The sequence below is a fragment of the Sceloporus occidentalis genome, unplaced genomic scaffold, assembly GCF_023333645.1.
Source record: "Sceloporus occidentalis isolate IW3139 unplaced genomic scaffold, rSceOcc1.0.p SCAF_2, whole genome shotgun sequence".
In the NCBI taxonomy this organism is placed as follows: Eukaryota; Metazoa; Chordata; class Lepidosauria; order Squamata; family Phrynosomatidae; genus Sceloporus; species Sceloporus occidentalis.
This window is the reverse complement of record NW_028316982.1, coordinates 1,552,544-1,573,036: the sequence shown is the minus strand read 5'-3', so window position 1 is coordinate 1,573,036 and position 20,493 is coordinate 1,552,544. Positions and strand designations below refer to the sequence as shown.

The following is a 20,493-nucleotide window of genomic DNA, read 5'->3' as shown; positions in this document are numbered from 1 at the left end:
AAAAAGTGAAAAGGTAGAATTAAAAAAGAAAATGTAACGGGGGAAATTGTGACGATCGGCCCATCTCTAACATTACTTCCATCTGCTTTGGTCCCACTTACTTGCAGCTTGCAAAGAGCTACGGAGATGTCTTCACCGTTTGGGTGGGACCTTATCCTGTGGTTGTATTGGCCGGATTCGAAACGGTGAAAGAAGGACTGACCGACAATTACGAGAGATTGTCCGGACGACCCATGATCCCCTTTTTTAAATTCCTGAGCAACGAAAAGGGTAAGCTTTTGTAAAGAAAAGAAGGAAAGGAAGAAAGAAAGATGAGTCCCTTTCCTTTCAGTCATTTGAAGGGTTGGTGGGTCCAAGGAGTTTATCACACTGGGCCTGATTTTGGCATTAAAGAGAGATTAAAGCGCACTTAAAGAATCAGCATTCTTTTTGCACAGAAAAACAACATTTTCTGCATAGGAAATAATATGTCTATGCAGAAAGATTATTTTTTCCTGCAGAGAAAATGCTGTTCTCTGTACAAAAACAATGCCTCTGTGTGTGTGTGTGTGTGTGTGTGTGTGTTCAAAACAACCACGTGCAAATTTTGCACAGACTATGTCTCAAGCTGTGAATATTCTTGTCAGTTTAGGATTCTTCTCATCAGGGTGTTTCAATATTTTCTTTTAAATTTGATCATTAAAATATATATATTTTCAAATATGGTGTGGCATGAAGAGAGCGTGATTCAGTAGTATCCTCCTCATTGATGGCATTTGGTGAAAAGTGGGGGCAGGCATCCCTTTCAAGAGCCATGAAAAGTGACATCCCTGAAATCTGCAAAGAGATCTTGCAGCATCTTTGAAACGGTGTGAAAGAAGTTGCAGCATATATTTTAATAGATCAAAGCCCCATACAGACAGGCCAAAATAAAGCTGCTTTGGGCCACTTTGGAGATATGCTGTTTAAATGATGCATGCGTCCTAAGAGTCCGGAAGCTGCACTAAAGCTGAACTCAGGTCCTTAGGACCGGATCGTGGCTTTGCTGTGGCTTCTGGCCTCTTAGGATGGATGCATAATTTAAACAGCATACCTCCAAAGTGATCTGAAGCAGATTTATTTTGGTCTGTCTGTTAAAATTTATGCTGTAACTTCTTTCACACGGTTAGTCTCAAAGGTGCTACATGATCTCCTTGTATAATGATATTCGAGACTAACAAAGTGATGTCTCTGAGTTCTTTCCCAAATCTGTGCTTTTAGCACACCTTCATTTGGTCCCAGTAGAGCAGGAGGCATTGTGTGTGTGTTTGTGTTTGTGTATGTGAAGACTGGAGAAGGAGTTTCTCACACAGGAGGAATGTCTCTTTAATTTGAATGAAAAGAAAGTGGGGCCAGAACGCATTCATGTGAATTCACTAGTTCAGTGAATTTATGTGAATTCAAATTGCATTTGAACTGGCTTCCCTTTGCCAGAAAATAGCTTGCCATTGCCTGAAATTGCATGTGGCAGTCTATCACGGAATAACGTTAAACCCCATGATTGCGTTTGGATTGCCCTTGGATTATACTTCCAATTTCCCTTGACTGATAAACTCCTAAGTGTTTTTGTGAGCAATATTGGGCTATGAGCCACTGATCCCTGTTAAAACGTCCTTCTATTTGCGTGATAATAAAATCATAGGAGAGAAATATAACAACAACAAGAAAAAGAATGGGTAAACAAAGGGGGGGTCATGGAGCAGCTTATTAAGGCAGAAATATTCGGAAGCAAAGAGGTTCCTAGGAAGTTGTGTGTGGGTTTTGTGTGTGTGTGTTTTTCCAGTATGAATGTCTGTACAGTACGAAGAAGTAGGAAGAAAATAAAGGCTAATAAACGATTAAAAGTTAATGAGGGTAAAGTATGTAGAAGAGGGTAGGAGTAAGTGAATGGAGGTTATATTAAAGGGATGAGAAGGGAGAAGGAGATGGAGAGAATAGGGAGAAGGAAGGTCAAGGAAAGATGATGTGATAGGAAGGAAAAGAAGGAAAGGGAGAAAGAAAGGGAAGGAGAGAGGTAGAGGAGGAAGGGAGAAGAGGAAGGGGAAGATAAGAGTGGGAGAACCAATAATTGGAGAAGTATGAAAGCGTATTTTAAAGCATTTAAACGTGATCAGAGATTCATATAATTGTGATGTGTTTTAATATGTTGGGATGTTTATGTTGTGTATGTGTATGTTTGTATGTTTTTGCAATAAAATTAAATTTAAAAAAACAGGGATCTCTGTCCAATGCAGATAAAAAAAAATGTAAAAGAATTAAAACCTCCTTCTGGTTGTTGGTTGTCGCAGGCGTCATGTTCTCCAATGGCAAAACCTGGAAGGAGCAGAAGCATTTCAGCCAGGCTACCCTACAGACCTTAACTCAAATGCAGAAGGATCTGCAGCGCCAAATAGACAAGGAGGCTGGTCATCTGGTGGAGACCTTTGCGCGGGAAAAGGGTACGTACGCAAGGGCTGAAAGGTTTGGCCAGTGTGCCACTGGATCTCCTTGGCGGCTACAGCTTCGGTCCAAACGATGTGGCCTTAAAAAGACAAAGTCCGGTCTCAAAGCGGGTGGATGCCATGGGCAGAATATTCGATGCCGGGGAACAAAATGTTCTTTGAAGACTCAGGAACCAGTTCAATTGTAAGTGATGGCAGACTTATAAGAGCTTGTTCCTCCTGTTGGTGCAGTGTAAAAATAGACTAAGGTAGTTATCTGAACAAAAAGGTAATAGCCTAATCCAAAAACAAAAACAGTATTACAAACAGAAAGGTTTAGGGGAAATATATATATAAATATAAAATAGCGTTCAAAAGCAAAACATAAAAATGAATTGAATATCTAAAATATATTCAAATAATACAATAACAATAAATTCTCTTATATCCAGTGAATAAAGAATGCAGTACACTGTGCAGAGATACATAGACAGCAAAGAATATCCACATATCCAAATGCATTTTGACAAATGTCTTCCTCGGTGGTAAAGTAAAGCTGTAAGGGCAGCACAATAATGATCCTATTATTAAAGAGTAATCCAGAGTATGAAAGTAGGCTGAAACAGGCTAATAACAAAAATTTTGTGCACCCTGGATGCTCAAAGGGATGTACAAAGGCTATTGTATTATTATTATTATTATTATTATTATTATTAGCCAGAAGCCTCTATCATGGTCTACGTTGCATAATTTTATGTATACTTAATTACGTAGAAGAGGCTCTAAGAAACCTTAGCAGGGAATTGTGAAGATGTGTAACAACAGGAAACCAGCAAGAGCATCCCATGGTACATCGACACTTCCTAATAGGAGTCCCAATGCATGATAAGATTAATGCCCATTGGTCCCATTCTTCAGTGGCCTCTTGCTTCCCTGCATCGTAATATCACAGAAGCCCCTTACTGTATACCAATGCTAGGGTCTTCTCTTCGCCAAGCTGAACTTGCCCCGCTCCTTCAACCTCTCCTGATATGTTTTGTTCTCTATACCTCTTATCATCCTTCTTGCCCCACTCTGAACTTGTTCCAACTTATCTACATCCTTCTTAAAAGAGAAGCATGTTTGTGAGGTGCTGCCACCAGGTGAGGGTTCTTCTGCCCGAGGTAAATGGGACCCCTTTGTAGCCAAGGGTCCGTTTAGGGGAATTTTATTATTATTGTTATTAGCTCAAATGTTGCAAGAGGGGGCTGGCTACAAGAGCCCACCGAGATCGTCTCCCGATATGTATACGGAGTAGACCAGGGCCTCCCAATAACTGAAGCTGAGACAGATTTCTAGAATTAATAACCAATTTATTTATAAGGGGAAAAACACATGCAATTCACTAGCATACACACACACATACAAGGCTCAGGAAAAGCATAGGTTAGCATGGAATAGGATTTTAGGCATCACTGGGGTGATACGTACCAGAATGTAGACTCCCTCCAGGAATCCAAATGGAATATGATGAGGATGGCATGAGGCTCAGCCATGGAATGACTGGCCAGGAATCAGGAGCCAGGTCAGGGTTCAAGGGGACAGAGCTTCCCCCTGAAATCCAGACTGGCCCAGTGAACAAGCAAATCTGGGAGTATTTATAGGCAAAATCTTGCTTCTGGCAAAGGTGCTTGATGGTGAGAACAAAGGTGTTGAATTACTTGCTTTTCACCTGGATGTCCCTGTCTGATTGTCTTAGTGGTCTTAAGCTGCTCGGACAACAGACCCTGGGAGGGGGCAAGAGCCTCAGGCAAGGCAAACATTTGCTCTTCCTGGTCATATGATAATCCTCTTATGCGACTCTCTAGATATGATGATGTGGGTGCCCCTCAGGGGTGTATGTACATGTCCTCATGCCTTGCTGGCAATGGTGGACAGGCTGTTAGAGTTCATCTAGGGGTCATTAAGGGTTATCATTTATACCAAAATATATATGGAGCAGCATGGGTAACACCTTGAGACCCCCTTTTACCTAAAGAACTCCCTGCCACCAGCTGAGGATTGACTCATAGAATCCTAGAGTTGGAAGAGACCCCCACCAAGGGCCCTGATCCAGTCCAACCCCTTTATTCTGCCATGCAGGAACCCTCTATCAAAGCATCCCCATTGACAGATGGCCAACTGCCTCTGTTTAAAGACCTCCAAAGAAGGAGACTCCTCTCTGAGGAAGGAGTTTGTTCCACTCTCAAACAGCCCTTACTGCCAGGAAGTTCCTCCTAATGTTGAGTTGGAATCTCTTTTCCTGCTGCTTGCATCCATTGCTCCATTGTGTCCTATTCTCTGGAGCAGCAGAAAACAAGTCAGCTCCCTTCTCAGTATGGCATCCCTTCAAATATTTAAACAGGGCTATCATATCACCCTCTAACTGTCTTTTCTCCAGGCTAAACATCCCCAGCTCCCTAAGAACCTTATCACACATGTTTTTTAAAACGTTTGGGGAACTGAAGGAGGACGCTCGTGTGCGCACGCGTCCGGCAGAAAATGGAGTTTACCACACACGAATACGTCCTCCAACAGGCCCTGTTCCATCCCCCGGCGTGCACCCGTTCCCGTCCAGTCCTGAAGGGCGCGATTTTTGCGTGATGGACTACCTTCCGTCAGGAAAAAATGGCGCTCATCAGGACTGGACAAGGACGAGTGCCCTGGGGGATGGAACAGGGCCTCTTGGAGGACGTATTCGTGTGTGGTAAACTCCATTTTCTGCTGAACGCGTGCGCACACGAGCGTCCTCCTTCAGTTCCCCAAACGTTTAAAATTACTTGTGCGATAAAGTCCACTGTCTCTCCTCATAGGGCTCCATGGTTTCCAGACCCTTCACCATTTTGGTTGCCCTCCTTTGGACACATGGCTCCAGTTTCTCAATGTTCTTTTTGAATTGTGGGGCCCAGAACTGGACACAAGATTATTCCAGGTGGGGCCTGACTCTTCCCAATTTAGCAATGCGCCAGGAGGACTTTGCTGAGAATTTCACTGGCGCTTCTCTTGCTGACTGTAGGGAAGAACTGGGCCAAGCTAAGGCATGTGAAAAGGAGTGCAAGAGAGGCAGAATACTTTGAATGAAAAAGGTTTTATTCTAAGTAAGGAATTTCTATAGCAAAGGATATCTGCTACATGAAGAACCACCTTGTCCTCCAGGCACAGATAGAAAGTATAATTTACAGAGTAAGTTTAAAAAGGTATACATTACAGATCTGGAAGAAGAGAATGGCACTATTACTTTCCTTGATCTAAACACTATACTTCTATTGATGCAGCCTGAAATCGCATTGGCCTTGTTAGCTGCAGCAAGAAGGCTCTGATATATGGAGGGACTTCCATTTATCACAACTTTAAACATGCTTTCCCATCAGTCCTACTGGATCTTGTCCTATGCTTCCAAAGACCGGGGTGATGCATGCTCTGACTGTCACTGTGTCTGCAGGACAGCCGTTGGATCCTTTATGGCCGCTCATGCACTCAGCCTCCAAAGTGATTTCTACCGCAGCCTTTGGTCATCAGATGTCCATTGAGGAGGAGGCCTTGCGCAACCTGACTGAACATGTCAACACTGTCACCAAGTTTAGGGGCAGCGCTGGAGAGATGGTGAGTATAATGCATCCCCCGTGGAATGGGAGAATTCTCCTTTTTCCATGGGATTGTGGTAGCTATATTCAAAATATTCAATTTGTAATCAATATGTATACTTAGCAGGTGAATGGAAAAGGGATTTAGTGAGGAGGCCCAGGCTGAGAGGGTGCTTTAAGATAGATAAGCTAAAAGGTTTAGGGCGACATCTCGAAGGTTTTTCTACCCACTTTTTGCTCTTGAGAGTTGCATTAAGATATAATTAATAATGTTATGGAATGCCATCTTGGAACATCCTGGCACAGGTAATAATAATAATAATAATAATAATAATAATAATAATAATAATAATGTATTTTTATCCCTCCCTTCTGTGTAACACAACCAGGGCGGCTTGCAAGATTAAAACAAGGCTAGTTAAAACAAGGCTGATAGAAGAGATAGAATGTGCTCACGTGGGTTTCAAATGTATGTATATTTGTAACCAACGAATGTAAGAATTATATATGTTTAACTTTTCCTGTAGCCAATCCATGATATAGAAGAGTTTCCTTTGTCTAAAATCACATAAAACCATAAGTTACTTTTTGCTTCGGGCTTCAGAATTCTGGAAAGTTATTTCCATCTGGAGCAAATAAAAGCTGATTTCATGCAAAATTCTGGGGTCTCCTATCTGACTGTTTGTTGGCGAAGGAGAAGGAAGATTTCTTAGCCTTTTTAGAAATCTATAACAGGATGATATTGGTGTTGAATGTAAATCTGCTATCTCGAATCAGATCAACGCTCAGTCCAGCCCAATGTGGCCTAGACAACAACTTTGCAGGTGTTCAGACCAAGAGGAGTATTTTGTAGTACCTGCGATCCTTTTCTCCTAGAGATGAAGAGGACTGAATTCATAACTTTCTCCATGTTAAAACCTGATCCGCTGTAGTACTGTCTCCCTCCTTTCCTGCTGCCTTCCCCCTTTACAAGCAGCTGCTCCATAATGTTTTCAGGAACATCCACATAGGTTTTTTAATGGGCTTTTCCTGCAGGTCTACAACATCTTCCCTTCGCTTCTGCAACATATCCCTGGACCTCACAAGAAGGTCCTCTCCTCCTGTGAATTTATACGTTCCTTTATCAAGAAGGAGGTCGAAAACCATAAGAAGAAATGGGCACCACATGGTGAGCCACAGGACTTCACCGACTTCTATTTGGCCCAGATCCACAGAGTAAGTCTTTTGTTATGTATTATACTTATCATTATAATTACAAACAAAAAACCATATTGAGAACATATGTTTTCATAAGTGGATTCACATCCGAGGAAAATAGAATTGAGCAGTTCCATAATATCCATGTCCAGTAAAGGGCTGCTGCTACATTACTGTGCAGTGGGTTTGGCAAAATTACCGATGCACATTGGGAGCAATGCACAATGGGGATGATGCACATTAGTTCCAGTGTGCATTGGTCCTTTTTGTTCATCTGGACACTAGCTAGGGACTGCAGATGAGCATTAGTAGAGCCCAATGTGCATCCAAACCCTCTTTCCAGTATCCTGTCACACATGTTTGCAATTCATAGAATCATAGAGTTGGAAGAGACCACAAGACCGCAATTCACTAACAAGGTTTTATAGCACCTCTGCCATGTCACTAAGTATTTGTACAGTTACATAACATAGGTCTTGCCTGAATGAGCCAAAACAGTCTGGACAATGGGGCTGTACAGGCAAAATTACCTGTATTTACCTAAAGCCACCCTTTTAGAGCCAGACCGGGGCCATGGCAACCGCACACGGCGGCCCTGATCTCACCTTTCCACAGCACAAAAAGGAGCCTCAAAAAGCGGATCCTTTCTGCACCTCAGAAAAGCTACCATAGCTGGGGCGCCGTGGCTTTTCTGTGCTCCTTTGGCACTGCATCATATAGACGCAGTGCCAGAGGAGTGCTGTGACACCGTGCGCTGTGTGGTACGGCGCACAGCATCATGCCGGCCTGGTGGCATCATCAGGCCATGCGTCATTTGGATGCCATGTTCTGACTCTGCCGCAAGGCTAGCCAAAAATGCTGGTCTGTACATCCCCAAGTCTGGCATGTTCAGCAGCAGAACCAGAGTATCACACCCTTAAAACAAATTTTAAAAACGTACCTCTTACTGTGGATCCTCTGGGCTCTGGATCGTCCCACGCGACGTTGACTATAGAGTCATGCTGGAGGACCTAGAGGTTCCTATAGAGGTGTTATCTCTAGGCATTTCTAAGTCCTCTGGTGTGGTGCTATGAACTTCCACCAGAAGTTGACCATTGAGTTGCACTGGAGGACCTAGAGACTCCTAGAGCGGTGTTCTTTCTAGGTATTTTCTAGGTCCTCAAGTACAATTCTGTGGGATGCTTCTGCCAGAGGTTGACTCTAGTGTCATGCTGGAGGATCTCTAAAGATTCCTAGAGAGAGGTTGTCTAGGCTTTTCTAGGTGCTCCAGTACAACTCTATGGTATGGTTCTGCAGTCATCCCCATCTGCCATTCCTCATCTTCTGGGAAGATCTGGAGCTCTCCGTTCCTTAACTGGCGTGACTGTCTGCATGGGTGTCCCATTGAACCACCCACCTTTCCCCTGCAATGACTAGGCTGGGCCTGAGTGGTTTTTAGTCATTGACCGAATAGCATGCTGATGGAGGCCCAGAAATGAATGTGAAATCCTTTGTCCTAGATGAGGAATAAATTACAAAGGGAACCAGATTTCTGCAGTACAGGCTGAGTCTCCTTTATCCAAAATCAAGGGAAGTAATAGTGCCACTATATTCTGCTCTGATCAGGCCCCACCTGGAATATTGTGTCCAGTTCTGGGCACCACAATTCAAAAAGGACATTGAGAAACTGGAGCGTATCCAAAGGAGGGCGACTAAAATGGTGAAAGGTCTGGAAACCATGAAGCCCTCTGAGGAACGACTCAGGGAGCTGGGGATGTTTAGCCTGGAGAAGAGAAGATTAAGAGGTGATATGATAGCCCTGTTTAAATATTTGAAAGGATGTCATATTGAGGAGGGAGCAAGCTTGTTTTCTGCTGCTCCAGAGACTAGGACCCGGAGCAATGGATGGAAGCTGCAGGAAAAGAGATTCCACCTCAACATTAGGAGGAACTTCCTGAGAGTAAGGGCTGTTCAACAGTGGAACACACTCCTTCCTCGGAGTGTAGTGGAGTCTCCCTCCTTGGAGGTCTTTAAGCAGAGGCTGGATGGCCATCTGTCGGGGATGCTTTGATTGTGATTTCCTGCATGGCAGAATGGGGCTGGACTGGATCAGGGCCCTTGCGGTCTCTTCCAACTCTATGATTCTATGATTCTAAATTCCAAAATCTGAAATATTCCAAAATCCAAAATTGTCTACACAAGTAGCTAAGATAGTGGCACCTTTTATTTCTTTTTGTTCAGTCTACACAGGTTTTGTTTCATGCACAAAATTATCAAAAATACTGTATTTAAGATGACCTCCAGGTTGTACGTACAAGGTGTATACAAAGCATAAATGCATTTCATGCTTAGACTTGGGTCCCATCTCCAAAATATCTCACTATGTATATGCAAATGTTCCAAAATAAATAAATAAATAATCTGAAATCCGAAACAGTCCTGGTCTCAAGCGCTTTGGATGAAGGGACTCAACCTTTCCTCCTTTTGCTAGAGAGTACACTTCTTTCCAAGGCAATGTTTCCAAAACATTGTGCTCTGCTCTGTATTGCAAAGTAGGGTTGATAGGGATGCATGTCTGGATGATTTTCCCCTTATCTGTGTAGAAGGCTAGTATGTCAGAGAGAAACATCAAAGCCTAGCCTTTACTATTTAATTGGTTTTCTGAAAACCTGGAGAGCGATATGAAACATCCCAAACAGTAAATGAATTTAATTGAGTTTAAAGTTGGGAGAAGGCAAAGGGGAAAGCATGCAGTGGTTGCACTGAGAGTCAAAGCACATTATTATTATTATTATTATTATTATTATACCATATCTATATAGCACTATAGATTTACACAGCGCTGTACATAGAGACAATAAAATGGATAAAAATGAAACCTGCCAGTGGCGTACATTCTACGAAATACATATAAAACAATAGATAGTAATACAAGATAGAATTAGATAAAATAAGGAGGCAACAGATTGAGACCATCAGAGATCAAATGAAATAAAATAGATGATTTGTTTATTTAGCAAATATTTAGAGAGGTTTTTCCTTAAGCGCTGAAACACATCTGTTTGTCGCTGCGCATGATTGTCCTCAACTGAGTATCTTGCATTTCTTTTGCAACTGGATTTTGGAAAATGCTTGCTTTGCATAATTTGAATGTGATTGTGAAATTGTGGTTTTGTGTGAGGGAATTCCATCATGAGGGGAAATGCATCAGTGGCTGGGAATATGCGTTCATTTTACGTGTCCTTTGAGCCTAAGGCTACTTTAGGTCCAATATCTTGCTTGCAATTTTGTGCTTCTAACCCACAGGAGCAAATGGACTCCACAACTACATTTAATGAAGACAACTTGGTTCAAGTTATCGCTGATCTGTTTGTTGCCGGCACAGACACCCTGGCGGCCACCTTGTCATGGGCTCTGCTCCTTATGGCTATTCATCCCGAGATCCAAGGTGAAAAGAACTGGTGTAATGCATGGAAGGATGCTTACTATAGCTTTATGTATTGAAAAACAAAATCCTAGACTTGTAACGGAAAGAAACTAGAGTTGGCTGGCTCAAACCAGGCTAGTTTAAAGCTTGGTTTACACTAAATGACTACATCAAAACCAAGAGCAAACCAAAAAACATTCCTGGTTTTTAAAAACTAATTATTCCTCTATCTATCATCTATCTATCTATCTATCTATCTATCTATCTATCTATCTATCTATTATCACACACATAGTCTGGCTATTATTACTATTTCCAACCCTCTTATTAAGACAATTAAACTTTGTTTACTGACAGCCGCTCATTGTTAGCCAGTATCCAGTGTCAGTGGCTTCTTTTTAATCACTTTATTTTATAATGAAAGAAATGCCATTCATAACGAAAACTTCAATTAACATAACAAAAACTTCAATTATGACACGGGCAAAATTGGGCAAAATTAGGGGTTTAAACAGCTATTATCCCATGCAAAATGCTGTATTGCACTTAAGATTTTCACATGATGTTGTTGTTAAACAGGCAATAAACAGAAACAAATCATTAATGGGGAAATTCTGAAAATGACTTGTTCCTGTTTATTGCCCGTTTAATAGCGACGTGTGTGAAAATCTTAATTGTGATATCGCGTTTTACATGGGATAACTGCTGTTCAAACCCTCTGTTTTGCCCTATTCCCCCGTATGATTAGGTCCAACCAAAAGACCTTGCTTTAAAACAGCACTTTCCGAAGAAGAATTATTATTTAAGCTAGAGGCCATGACATCCGAACTGCATTTTGCGACTTCATTTTCTGATTGAGCCTCAGATATCCTTTGGTTGAAACCCTTCCCGGTTCAAGAGGAAGCATTTTGGAGTCCTGTTTGATCATCGAAAACCAACAGTGTGGATCCAAAAAGTTATGAAGTTATAAATCTTGGCATACAACCTTGCAGTTGTTGAAGAGGAGGCTAGCTGGGTCCCCCCTTTGATGAAGCCCTTTTTGTTTTCTCAAATGGCAGTTGACCATTTTCTCAGGGAGGTATTGCCTCATTAAGGACATGAAAATATTCATCTATTTTGACACGTTGTCTCATTAAGAACGTGCCAATATTCTTTACATATCTATGGCACAGGAACATCCATATTCCTCTTAGCTTAAGCTCTTGGTAGACCAGGTGCTGGCCCTGTTTCAGGTTACAGATGGCAACTGGGCAGAAAGTTCCTTTTAAGAACAATTTCATGCTGGAGGGACCCATAGGGACAGAGTAGTAGGACCCCAGAATACCTTCCCACCATTCCTGAGTTATGGATATCTGTCATTATATGCATTCATTCTTCTTTGAAAAATTAATACATTTCCAGGCTCTGATTTTGGAGCCTTTGCAGCCCTCTTGGCTAAAGAGGGGCTGCATCCACACTGTGAAAAGAATGCAATTTGATGCCATTTTAACATCCATGGCTCAGTGCTATGGAATTCTGGGATTTGTAGTTAGATGGTAGTTAGATGGTGGGACCAGAGCTCTCTGACAGGGATGGCTAAAATCTCACAGATCCCAGAATTTCACAACGCTGAGCCATAGACGTTAAAGTGGTGTCAAACTGCTTTATTTCTGCAGTGCAGATGCAACCCAAGCCTGAGGGAACTATGCCAAAAGTATGTCCAAAGCAAATCATCATCATCATAATCATCATCATCATCATCATATGGCTCCCACCTATGAACTGGAATGTTCTTTCTCCTCCTCAGCGAAAGTCCAGACGGAGCTGCAAAGTGCTCTGGATCCCTCCAAACTGGTCGGCTACGAGGATCGGAAGAAACTGCACTACACCAACGCTGTGATTCATGAGATCCAACGCTTCAGCAACATTGTGCTCTTTGGCCTCCCCAGACTGTGCATGGAGGATTTAAATATATTTGGCCATTTCATTCCAAAGGTATGGAGCAATGTATACCGCTGGCTTTCTCTTTCCCAAGAAAAGGGTGGCAACTGTACTGGAACATCCCCCACCAGCAAGGCTCAGAGGTGTAAACATTGACTAAGATCCTACTTAATGCTAGTGGAGGATAACAGCACAGCTGGACCCCTGTATCCACAGGTCCAGTAACAGTGGTCTCACTTACCTCTCTGTATGCACCTGGAGGTCCTGCAGCATGACTCTATGGTCACTTTCCACTGGGCCACTGAGTACAATTCCCTGCCATGCAGGAATACACAGTCAAATTATCCCCGACGGATGGCCATGCAGCCTCTGTTTAAAACCCCCAAAGAAGGAGATTCCAAGGCAGCATACCGTATTATGCGTGACTATAGGTCGGCCTCATATATAAGTTGAGGGCAGGTTTTGGGGGGCAGAATTATGGATTTTGATATGACCCATGGATAAGTCAAGGGTAAAACTTAGAAGCAGGCAATGAAGGATGCAAAGGATGCAAAGGATGCAGCAAAGGAAAACAGTGCAAAAGAACTTACAAAATTCCAGCAGACATAAGTATTTGTGTTCATACTAAAGGCTGGATGGATGAGAGAGCAGAAGGGGATCAGTGCTTCCAGGGCAGATTAAACTCTTGCCTTTTACCATAGATAGGTAGGTGACTTAAAATGCAGTACTTACACTGACCCATGGATAAGTCGACTCAGGATTTTGGGGTCAATTCTTTAACCTAAATTTCTAGACTTATACATGAGTATATATAGCATTTCACTGTTGACCAGCTCTTACCATCAGGAAGCTCTTTCTAATATTGAGGTGGAATCCCTCTTCCTCTAGTTTGAATCCATTGCTCCATGTCCTAATCTCTGGAGCAGAAGAAAGCAAGCAGACTCTATCCTCAATATGACACCCCTTCAGATATTTAAATAGGGCTATCATAGGGTTGGAGGAGATCCCAAGGGCCACCAAGTCCAACCCCATTCTTCCATGCAGGAATACACAATCAAAGCACCCAGGAAGATGGCCATCCAGCCTCTGTTTTAAAACCTCCAAAGAAGGAGAGCCCACCACTCTCTGAAGCAGTGTCTTCCACTGTCAAACAGCTCTTACTGTCAGGAGGTTCTTCCTAATGTTGAGGAACATTAAGAGAGTTCTTTGATTGAGCTTTGATGGTGAGTTCCTGCATGGCAGAATGGGGTTGGGCTGGATGACCCTTGGGGCCTCTTCCAACTCTGTGATTCTATGATTCTAAAAGGTCCTGTCACTTCTTAACCTTCCTTTCCACAGTTAAACATATTCAGATTGCTATGCCGCCCCTCATAGGAGAGAGTTTCCAGATTGTTAACCATTTTAGTCACCCTCCTCTGGACGTGCTCCAAATTGTCAACATCCTTCTTGAATGGTGTTTATGTGTCTCTAAAAGAAATGCATTTGAGCCCACCTTCCTCTTCTTTTTAGGATACTCTGGTAGTGCCAGACCTGTGCTCTGTTCTTCTTGACCCCAAGAAGTGGGAGACCCCTCAACAGTTCAATCCTAACCACTTCTTGGACAAGGATGGAAAATATACAGCGAGGGAAGAATTCTTTGCATTTGGAACAGGTACATGTATGCAATTCTGCTGGTTTTAAACAAATGGTGTTTGGTTTTAGGAAGGCATAAGAGTGAGAGTTTCTGAAAAATCAATGATGAATGTTTGAAAACAAGCTTTTAGTACTTTCTAGATGAGAAACCTGTCAATAAGTTGGTATAATACTAGTCCTCAAGAGTGATAAGTCACTCCTGTAGCAGTTCTGGGATGCCATAGTCATGCCATGTCAGTGTCCCCATCTCCCCTACTCTACCCTGTGCTATTCCAGAACAGCCTTTCCCCCATTACTTTCTCCCTCGCTCTCTCTCTCATATATATATATATATATATATATATATATATATATATATGCACGTAACTCCAGAAGAAAGGCAAGCTGGGAAAGGCAGGGAGGTAGAGTGAAGGATAAGGGTGGAAGAGAGTGAGAGGAGCCAGCAACATCCTGGCTGAGCTAATGGAGGCATGTGTTCCCAAAATGGTATGTATGCACTTCCCTTTATTTAATGAAATAGTGGTAAGAACAGGGGTCATGTGACAGAATCATAGGACCTTACCACACGGGGGCTTTTTGAGCGTCAGTTCGCATTGTCCGATGCGTATTCACGTTATATAGCATTGGAGTTCCACACCTGTGAGCTCTGAATACGCTTTGGCCAATGCATATTCACGGCGGGGCTCCGAACTGAAGGCAGCCGGCTCCTCCGTTTTCCAAGTACGCTAAATTAGGGGATCGGCTGGATCCGCACTGATGGCCAGTGCGGAACCCCTGCTGCTTTGGCTGGTGTGTACATCCAATCCGCTGGTTCTCTTGAAGACCACCGGTTACAAATCCCCCATGATGCTGCGCTGGAATTTCCCCCTTCTCCTTCTGGTGGCCCTTTCCCCTTTGAGCACAACCGCTGGGGCTGGGAGCGTTATTTCCACTGAATGAGATAAAGCAGAAACCTTTTGTGTCCGGGGAGGGGGGAATGTATATGTATATGTGTGTGTGTATACACACACACACACACACACACAAAAAGATGTGTGTGCAAGCATATACATGCAGCATTACACTTTCAGCTGCTCCACAGTTTGTGTGTGGGTATATATATAGATATATGTGTGTGTGTGTGTATATGTATGTGTGTATATATATGTATATATATATATATATATACACAAACACACACAAACACACACACAACGCTGTGTGTGCAAGCATATACATGCAGCATTACACTTTCGGCTGCTCCACAGTTTGTGTGTGTGTGTATATATATATGTGTGTGTGTGTATGCGTGAGTGTGCATATGTATATGAATGTGTATACACACACACACACACACACAGACAGCTGTGTATGTACACATATAAATACGGCTTCACACTTTTGGCAGTAACATTATAAGTGTGTGTGTGTGCATACATGCACACACACACACACACACACACACATATATATATAAACACTCAAGCAGACAGATGTGTGTGTACACATATAAATAAGGCATCACACTTTTGGCTGTGGCACAGTGTGTTTTTGTATATATATGTGTGTGTTTGTGTGTATATATTATTATTATTATTATTATTATTATTAACCTTTATTTATAAAGCACCTTAAATTTACACAGCACTGTACATACAATCTGTTTAATTGGACGGTTCCCTGCCCTCAGGCTTACAATCTAAAAAAGGCATCACACTTTTGGCTGTACCACTATGTGTATATATATATATATATAAGTATGTGTGTGCATATATATATATATATACACACACACACACACACACACACACACACATATACAGATGGTGCATACCCCTTTCGTAAGTGGCTAAAGGCAGCAAATCTCGCGATATACCGTGCTAAACAGTAACCTTATTCTTCACCCCCGGAAGTTAAAAATGTTGCGCCCCATTCAGAGCCCCACAGAGCATGCACAAAGCTGCCGATGTGCATTGGCGAACACACATTGTATTGGGCTGGTGTGGTGATCCAATCTGCACTGGCCTCGCTTTGCGTGAATACGCATTGGCCGATGCGCAAGACCTCGATCCGGAAGGCCGCCCAGGTGTGGATGAACGATACGATATGATGCGAATACGAATCAGCAAAGCGTATTCAGAGAGCGCGAGTGTGGATGAACGATGCGATATGACGCGAATATGAATCGGCCAATGCGAACTGACGCTCAAAAAGCCCCCATGTGGTAAGGTCCATAGAGTTGGAAGAGACCCCAAGAAGGGCCCTGATCCAGTCCAACCCCCTTCTGCCATGCAGGAAATCTAAATCAAAGCATCGCCATTGACAGATGGCCATCCAGCCTCTGTTTAAAGACCTCCAAAGAAGGAGGCTCCACTAACTCCGAGGAAGGAGTGTGTTCCTCTGTCGAACAGCCTTTACTTACTCTCAGGAAGTTCTTCTTCTTCTTCTTCTTTTTTAATAATTTTTATTATAAAACATAAAAATACAGAATATATACGACACAAAAATCCTTTCGAAACAGTCATCTTTCCTACTTCCTCAGCTACTCATCTGTTCAACATAATCATCCTTATCGTTACAGACTCTTGATATCTGTTTAATATTAACCATGAATATTAATTCCCCTATAGCTCAACCCAGCTGTGTACCCCACTTGGGATCTAATTACAATAATACACTACTATTACCGCTTAAGTCTTTTAAAATTATAACCAACATATCTAACATAACTTATCGCACCACATATTCTTACGAAACACAACTTCTCTTTCTTCACCCTCTAACTACAAAACTCCAACTTTCAAACCCCCCGACTATATTATATTATAGCCTGATTTTTCAACGCATATATAATTTTTATATCATCAAATATTCTGCCTCTGATTTACATATTACTTTGTAGAACTTAAATGACCACGTACGTATGCCAATCCTTGCTACTAGTCCATCAAAACAGTATATCTTTTTCCCTCATTTTCTTTTTGCGTATATATAATCCAGCTATTCCATATTGAGTAGAACTCATTACAAAGGTATGCTAATTTCTCCATCTCATATATTTCCATTAATTTAATTTTCCAGTCATTTAACGTTGGGATTTCTTCATTTCGCCAGACTCTTGCATAGACCATTCTTGCTGCTGTAACCATCAAAAACAACATTTTACCATTCTCACGTTCCAGTTCCTGATTTTCTATTATGTTAAGTAGATACATCACTGGGTCAAAAGGTATATTAAAGTTCCCTATTTTTTTAATTTCCTCATGAATCTTAATCCAAATTTTTTTGCTTTCTTACATGACCGCCAACTATGAAAATAAGTTCCTACTTCGTTTTGACATTTCCAACACTGGTCCTTCATACCACTATACATTTTAGATAATCTATTTGGGGACAAGTACCACCTAAATAGTGATTTATAACAGTTCTCTCTAATCTCTATATTAGTTGTATATTTAATTCTTTTCCTCCATGTTCTTTCCCACTGATCCAGAGGGATATTATGTTTTATGTCTTTTGCCCATCTAATCATGTATTCTTTAATAGTCTCATTTTCCAATTCAAACTTTAAGATTAAATTATAGATTTTCGAGATCCTTTTTATTTTACCATCATCACTAATCATTTTTTCCAATTCAGAATTAGAGGGGGCAATCCCTATTGCATTTTGATCTGCTTTAAATCTTTCTTCTAATGTTCAGGTGGAATCTCTTTTCCTGCAGCTTGCATCCATTGTTCCGGATCCTGTTCTCTGGAGCAGCAGAAAACAGCTTGCTCCATCCTCAATATGACATCCCTTCGAATATTTAAACAGGGCTATCATCATATCACCTCTTAACCTTCTCTTCTCCAGGCTAAACATCCCCAGCTCCCTGAGTCGTTCCTCATAGGGCAAGGTTTCCAGACCTTTCACCATTTTGTTTCCCCTCCTTTGGACACATGGCTCCAGTTTCTCAATGTCCTTTTTGAATTGTGGTGCCCAGAACTGGACACAATATTCCAGGTGGGGCCTGACCAGAGCAGAATAGTGGCACTATTACTTCTCTTGATCTAGACACTCTACTTCTGTTGATGCAGCCTAGAATTGCATTAGCCTTTTTAGCTGCTCCATCGCACTCTTGATCCATGCTCAACTTGTGGTCTACTTGGACACCTAGATCCCTAGAGTTGGAAATTACCACCCTCCGCAGCAGCGTCTTCCACTGTCGAATACCTCTGACCATGAGGAAGTTCTTCCTGAGATTTAGATGGAATCTCATTTGAGATTGAATCCATTGTCCAGGTCCCAGTCTCTCAAGCAGCAGAAACAAGCTTGCTCCATCCTCAGTATGACACCCCTTAGACTCCAAAGTAAGGTAGAGCCTGGGGAAAAAAGTAGGGCTCAGTAGAGTGGAGCATCCGCATGCTCCCAAGCCCTACCGTGCGCCATGTGCGCCATTTTGGTGCGCCTCTGTTTACATGAGGCATGCCATGATGATGTCGCTTATGCTTGGTGCACAAATGGTGCCGCGCATGGGGAGCGTCATGAGGGCGCAACATGACCCTTATGGTGCTCCTGTAGCATCAGCAAAAGAAGCTCCTTTTCAGGGCTTCTTTTCCTGGTGAGTTGGGGGTGTGGCATCCGGTTGCTGCGTCCCCAACCCTGCACATCCAGGGCCGCTCCTTTTGGGCTGTCTGTACAGCCCCATAGTCTTCAGTGGGTCTTTCTCCCAAGTAGGGGCAGCTAGGGTTGCAACCTGAGTGATCAATGTGACTTGCTCCTGGCTTCATGTTTTCATTGCATCATGCAGGCATAGGCACTGTTTGTCCTTCCTTTTCCATGGGCATGTGGTGGGACTGGTGCACCAGGGTGCTTCAGCGGTGATAGAGTACACTGTGTGCAAATGGGAGCTTCCCTTCTATGCTTGAAGCTATGTGGTGGGGGCAGTTTCTGTTGGGACTTCCCCTCGGCACAGGCTGTGCTTCCCTACCCTTGTGCCTGCAATTAAAGACAGAAAACAACAGCCAACCATGTTCCTCATGACATATGTCACATCATGTGCCATTTGGCCCTTAAGGCCAATGTGGTTGCATCAATGGGAGTATAGTGTCTAGATCAAGTCATAGTGCCACTCTATTCTGCTTTGGTCAGGCTTCACCCGGAATAACACTATGTCCAGTTCTGGGCACCACAATTCAAAAAGGATGTTGATAAATTGGTGTGTATCCAGAGGAGAGACAGCAAAATGGTGAAGGGTCTGGAAACCATAAAGCCCTATGAGGAACTACATAGGGAACTGGGATGTTTAGCCTGGAAAAGAGATGGTTAAGAGGTGATATGACAGCCCTATTTAAAAAAGTGTTTGAAGGGGTGTCACATTGAGGATGGAGCAAGCTTGTTTTCTGCTGCTCCAAAGAATAGAACATGCAACAATGGATGCAAGCTCCAGGAACAGAGATTCCACCTCAACATTAGCAGGAACGTCCTGACAGTAAGAGATGGTTATGAGGTGGTATGATAGCCCTGTTTAAATATTTGAAGGGATGTCATATTGAGGATGGAGCAAGCTTGTTTTCGGCTGCTTCAGAGAATAGGACCCAATGGAGCAATGGATGAAAGCTACAGGAGATTCCAGCTCAACCTTAGGAGGGACTTCCTGACAGTAAGAGCTGTTTGACAGTGGGACAGTGGACAGTGTCCTTTCAGAGATGTATGTCTGAGATGCTTACTGCCTTCTCTTTCTCCATCCGCAGGATGCCGGGCGTGTCTGGGGAGGCAGCTAGCACAGACTGAGCTCTTTATTTTCTTCACCTGCCTCATGAAAGCATTTACCTTCCGCTGGCCAGAGGGGATGAAAGGACCTGATGTGCAGCCTGTAATGGGCCCTGTGGTCCATCCCAGACCTTTTAAGATCTGTGCTGTTCCTCGCTAGGCTGCAGTGCATCGAAGACCAACACAAGAGGACACAAGGAGTTGCTGATTATTTGCCAGTGTACATTTTTAATCCACCTCTACTTTGCCTGCTTGTCTTTGGCCCTGTCTGCTTGACTGAAATAAAACATCCAAGTGGATACGTACAGCCCACGAGGACAAGTCCAAACGATGCAGGGCCCAATCCCCATTCTGGTGCAAACTGTCTGGATGATGTCTGGCCAGTTTAACACGGAACCTGCCATATATCCCATGTAACACATTTTTTATAAAAACTCACCTTTTGTTAGATCCAGAGCTCTCTATTGCAATGCTGGGCAGCTGTTTACAACACTTCCTGCTGTGGTGCCAGCCACCATTGCCAGTGCATGTGAGGCTCGTTCTGAGATCAGAACAAGGTGGATACAG

At 42.8% G+C, this 20,493-nt stretch overlaps 1 protein-coding gene across 1 annotated transcript in view; it reads left to right on the top strand.

Moving 5' to 3' along the window:
• LOC149317851 (cytochrome P450 2J6-like) overlaps positions 1–20,121 on the top strand; it is a 35,054-nt gene extending 14,933 nt beyond the window's left edge. The window contains exons 2-9 of the mRNA XM_089507350.1: positions 108–270; positions 2,307–2,456; positions 5,899–6,059; positions 7,076–7,255; positions 10,523–10,664; positions 12,430–12,617; positions 14,073–14,214; positions 19,908–20,121. Of these exons, the coding sequence (XP_089363476.1) occupies positions 108–270; positions 2,307–2,456; positions 5,899–6,059; positions 7,076–7,255; positions 10,523–10,664; positions 12,430–12,617; positions 14,073–14,214; positions 19,908–20,086 (1,305 nt within the window). The 3' untranslated portion in view covers positions 20,087–20,121. The remainder of the gene's footprint in view (positions 1–107; positions 271–2,306; positions 2,457–5,898; positions 6,060–7,075; positions 7,256–10,522; positions 10,665–12,429; positions 12,618–14,072; positions 14,215–19,907) is intronic.
• Positions 20,122–20,493: the final 372 nt, after the last annotated feature.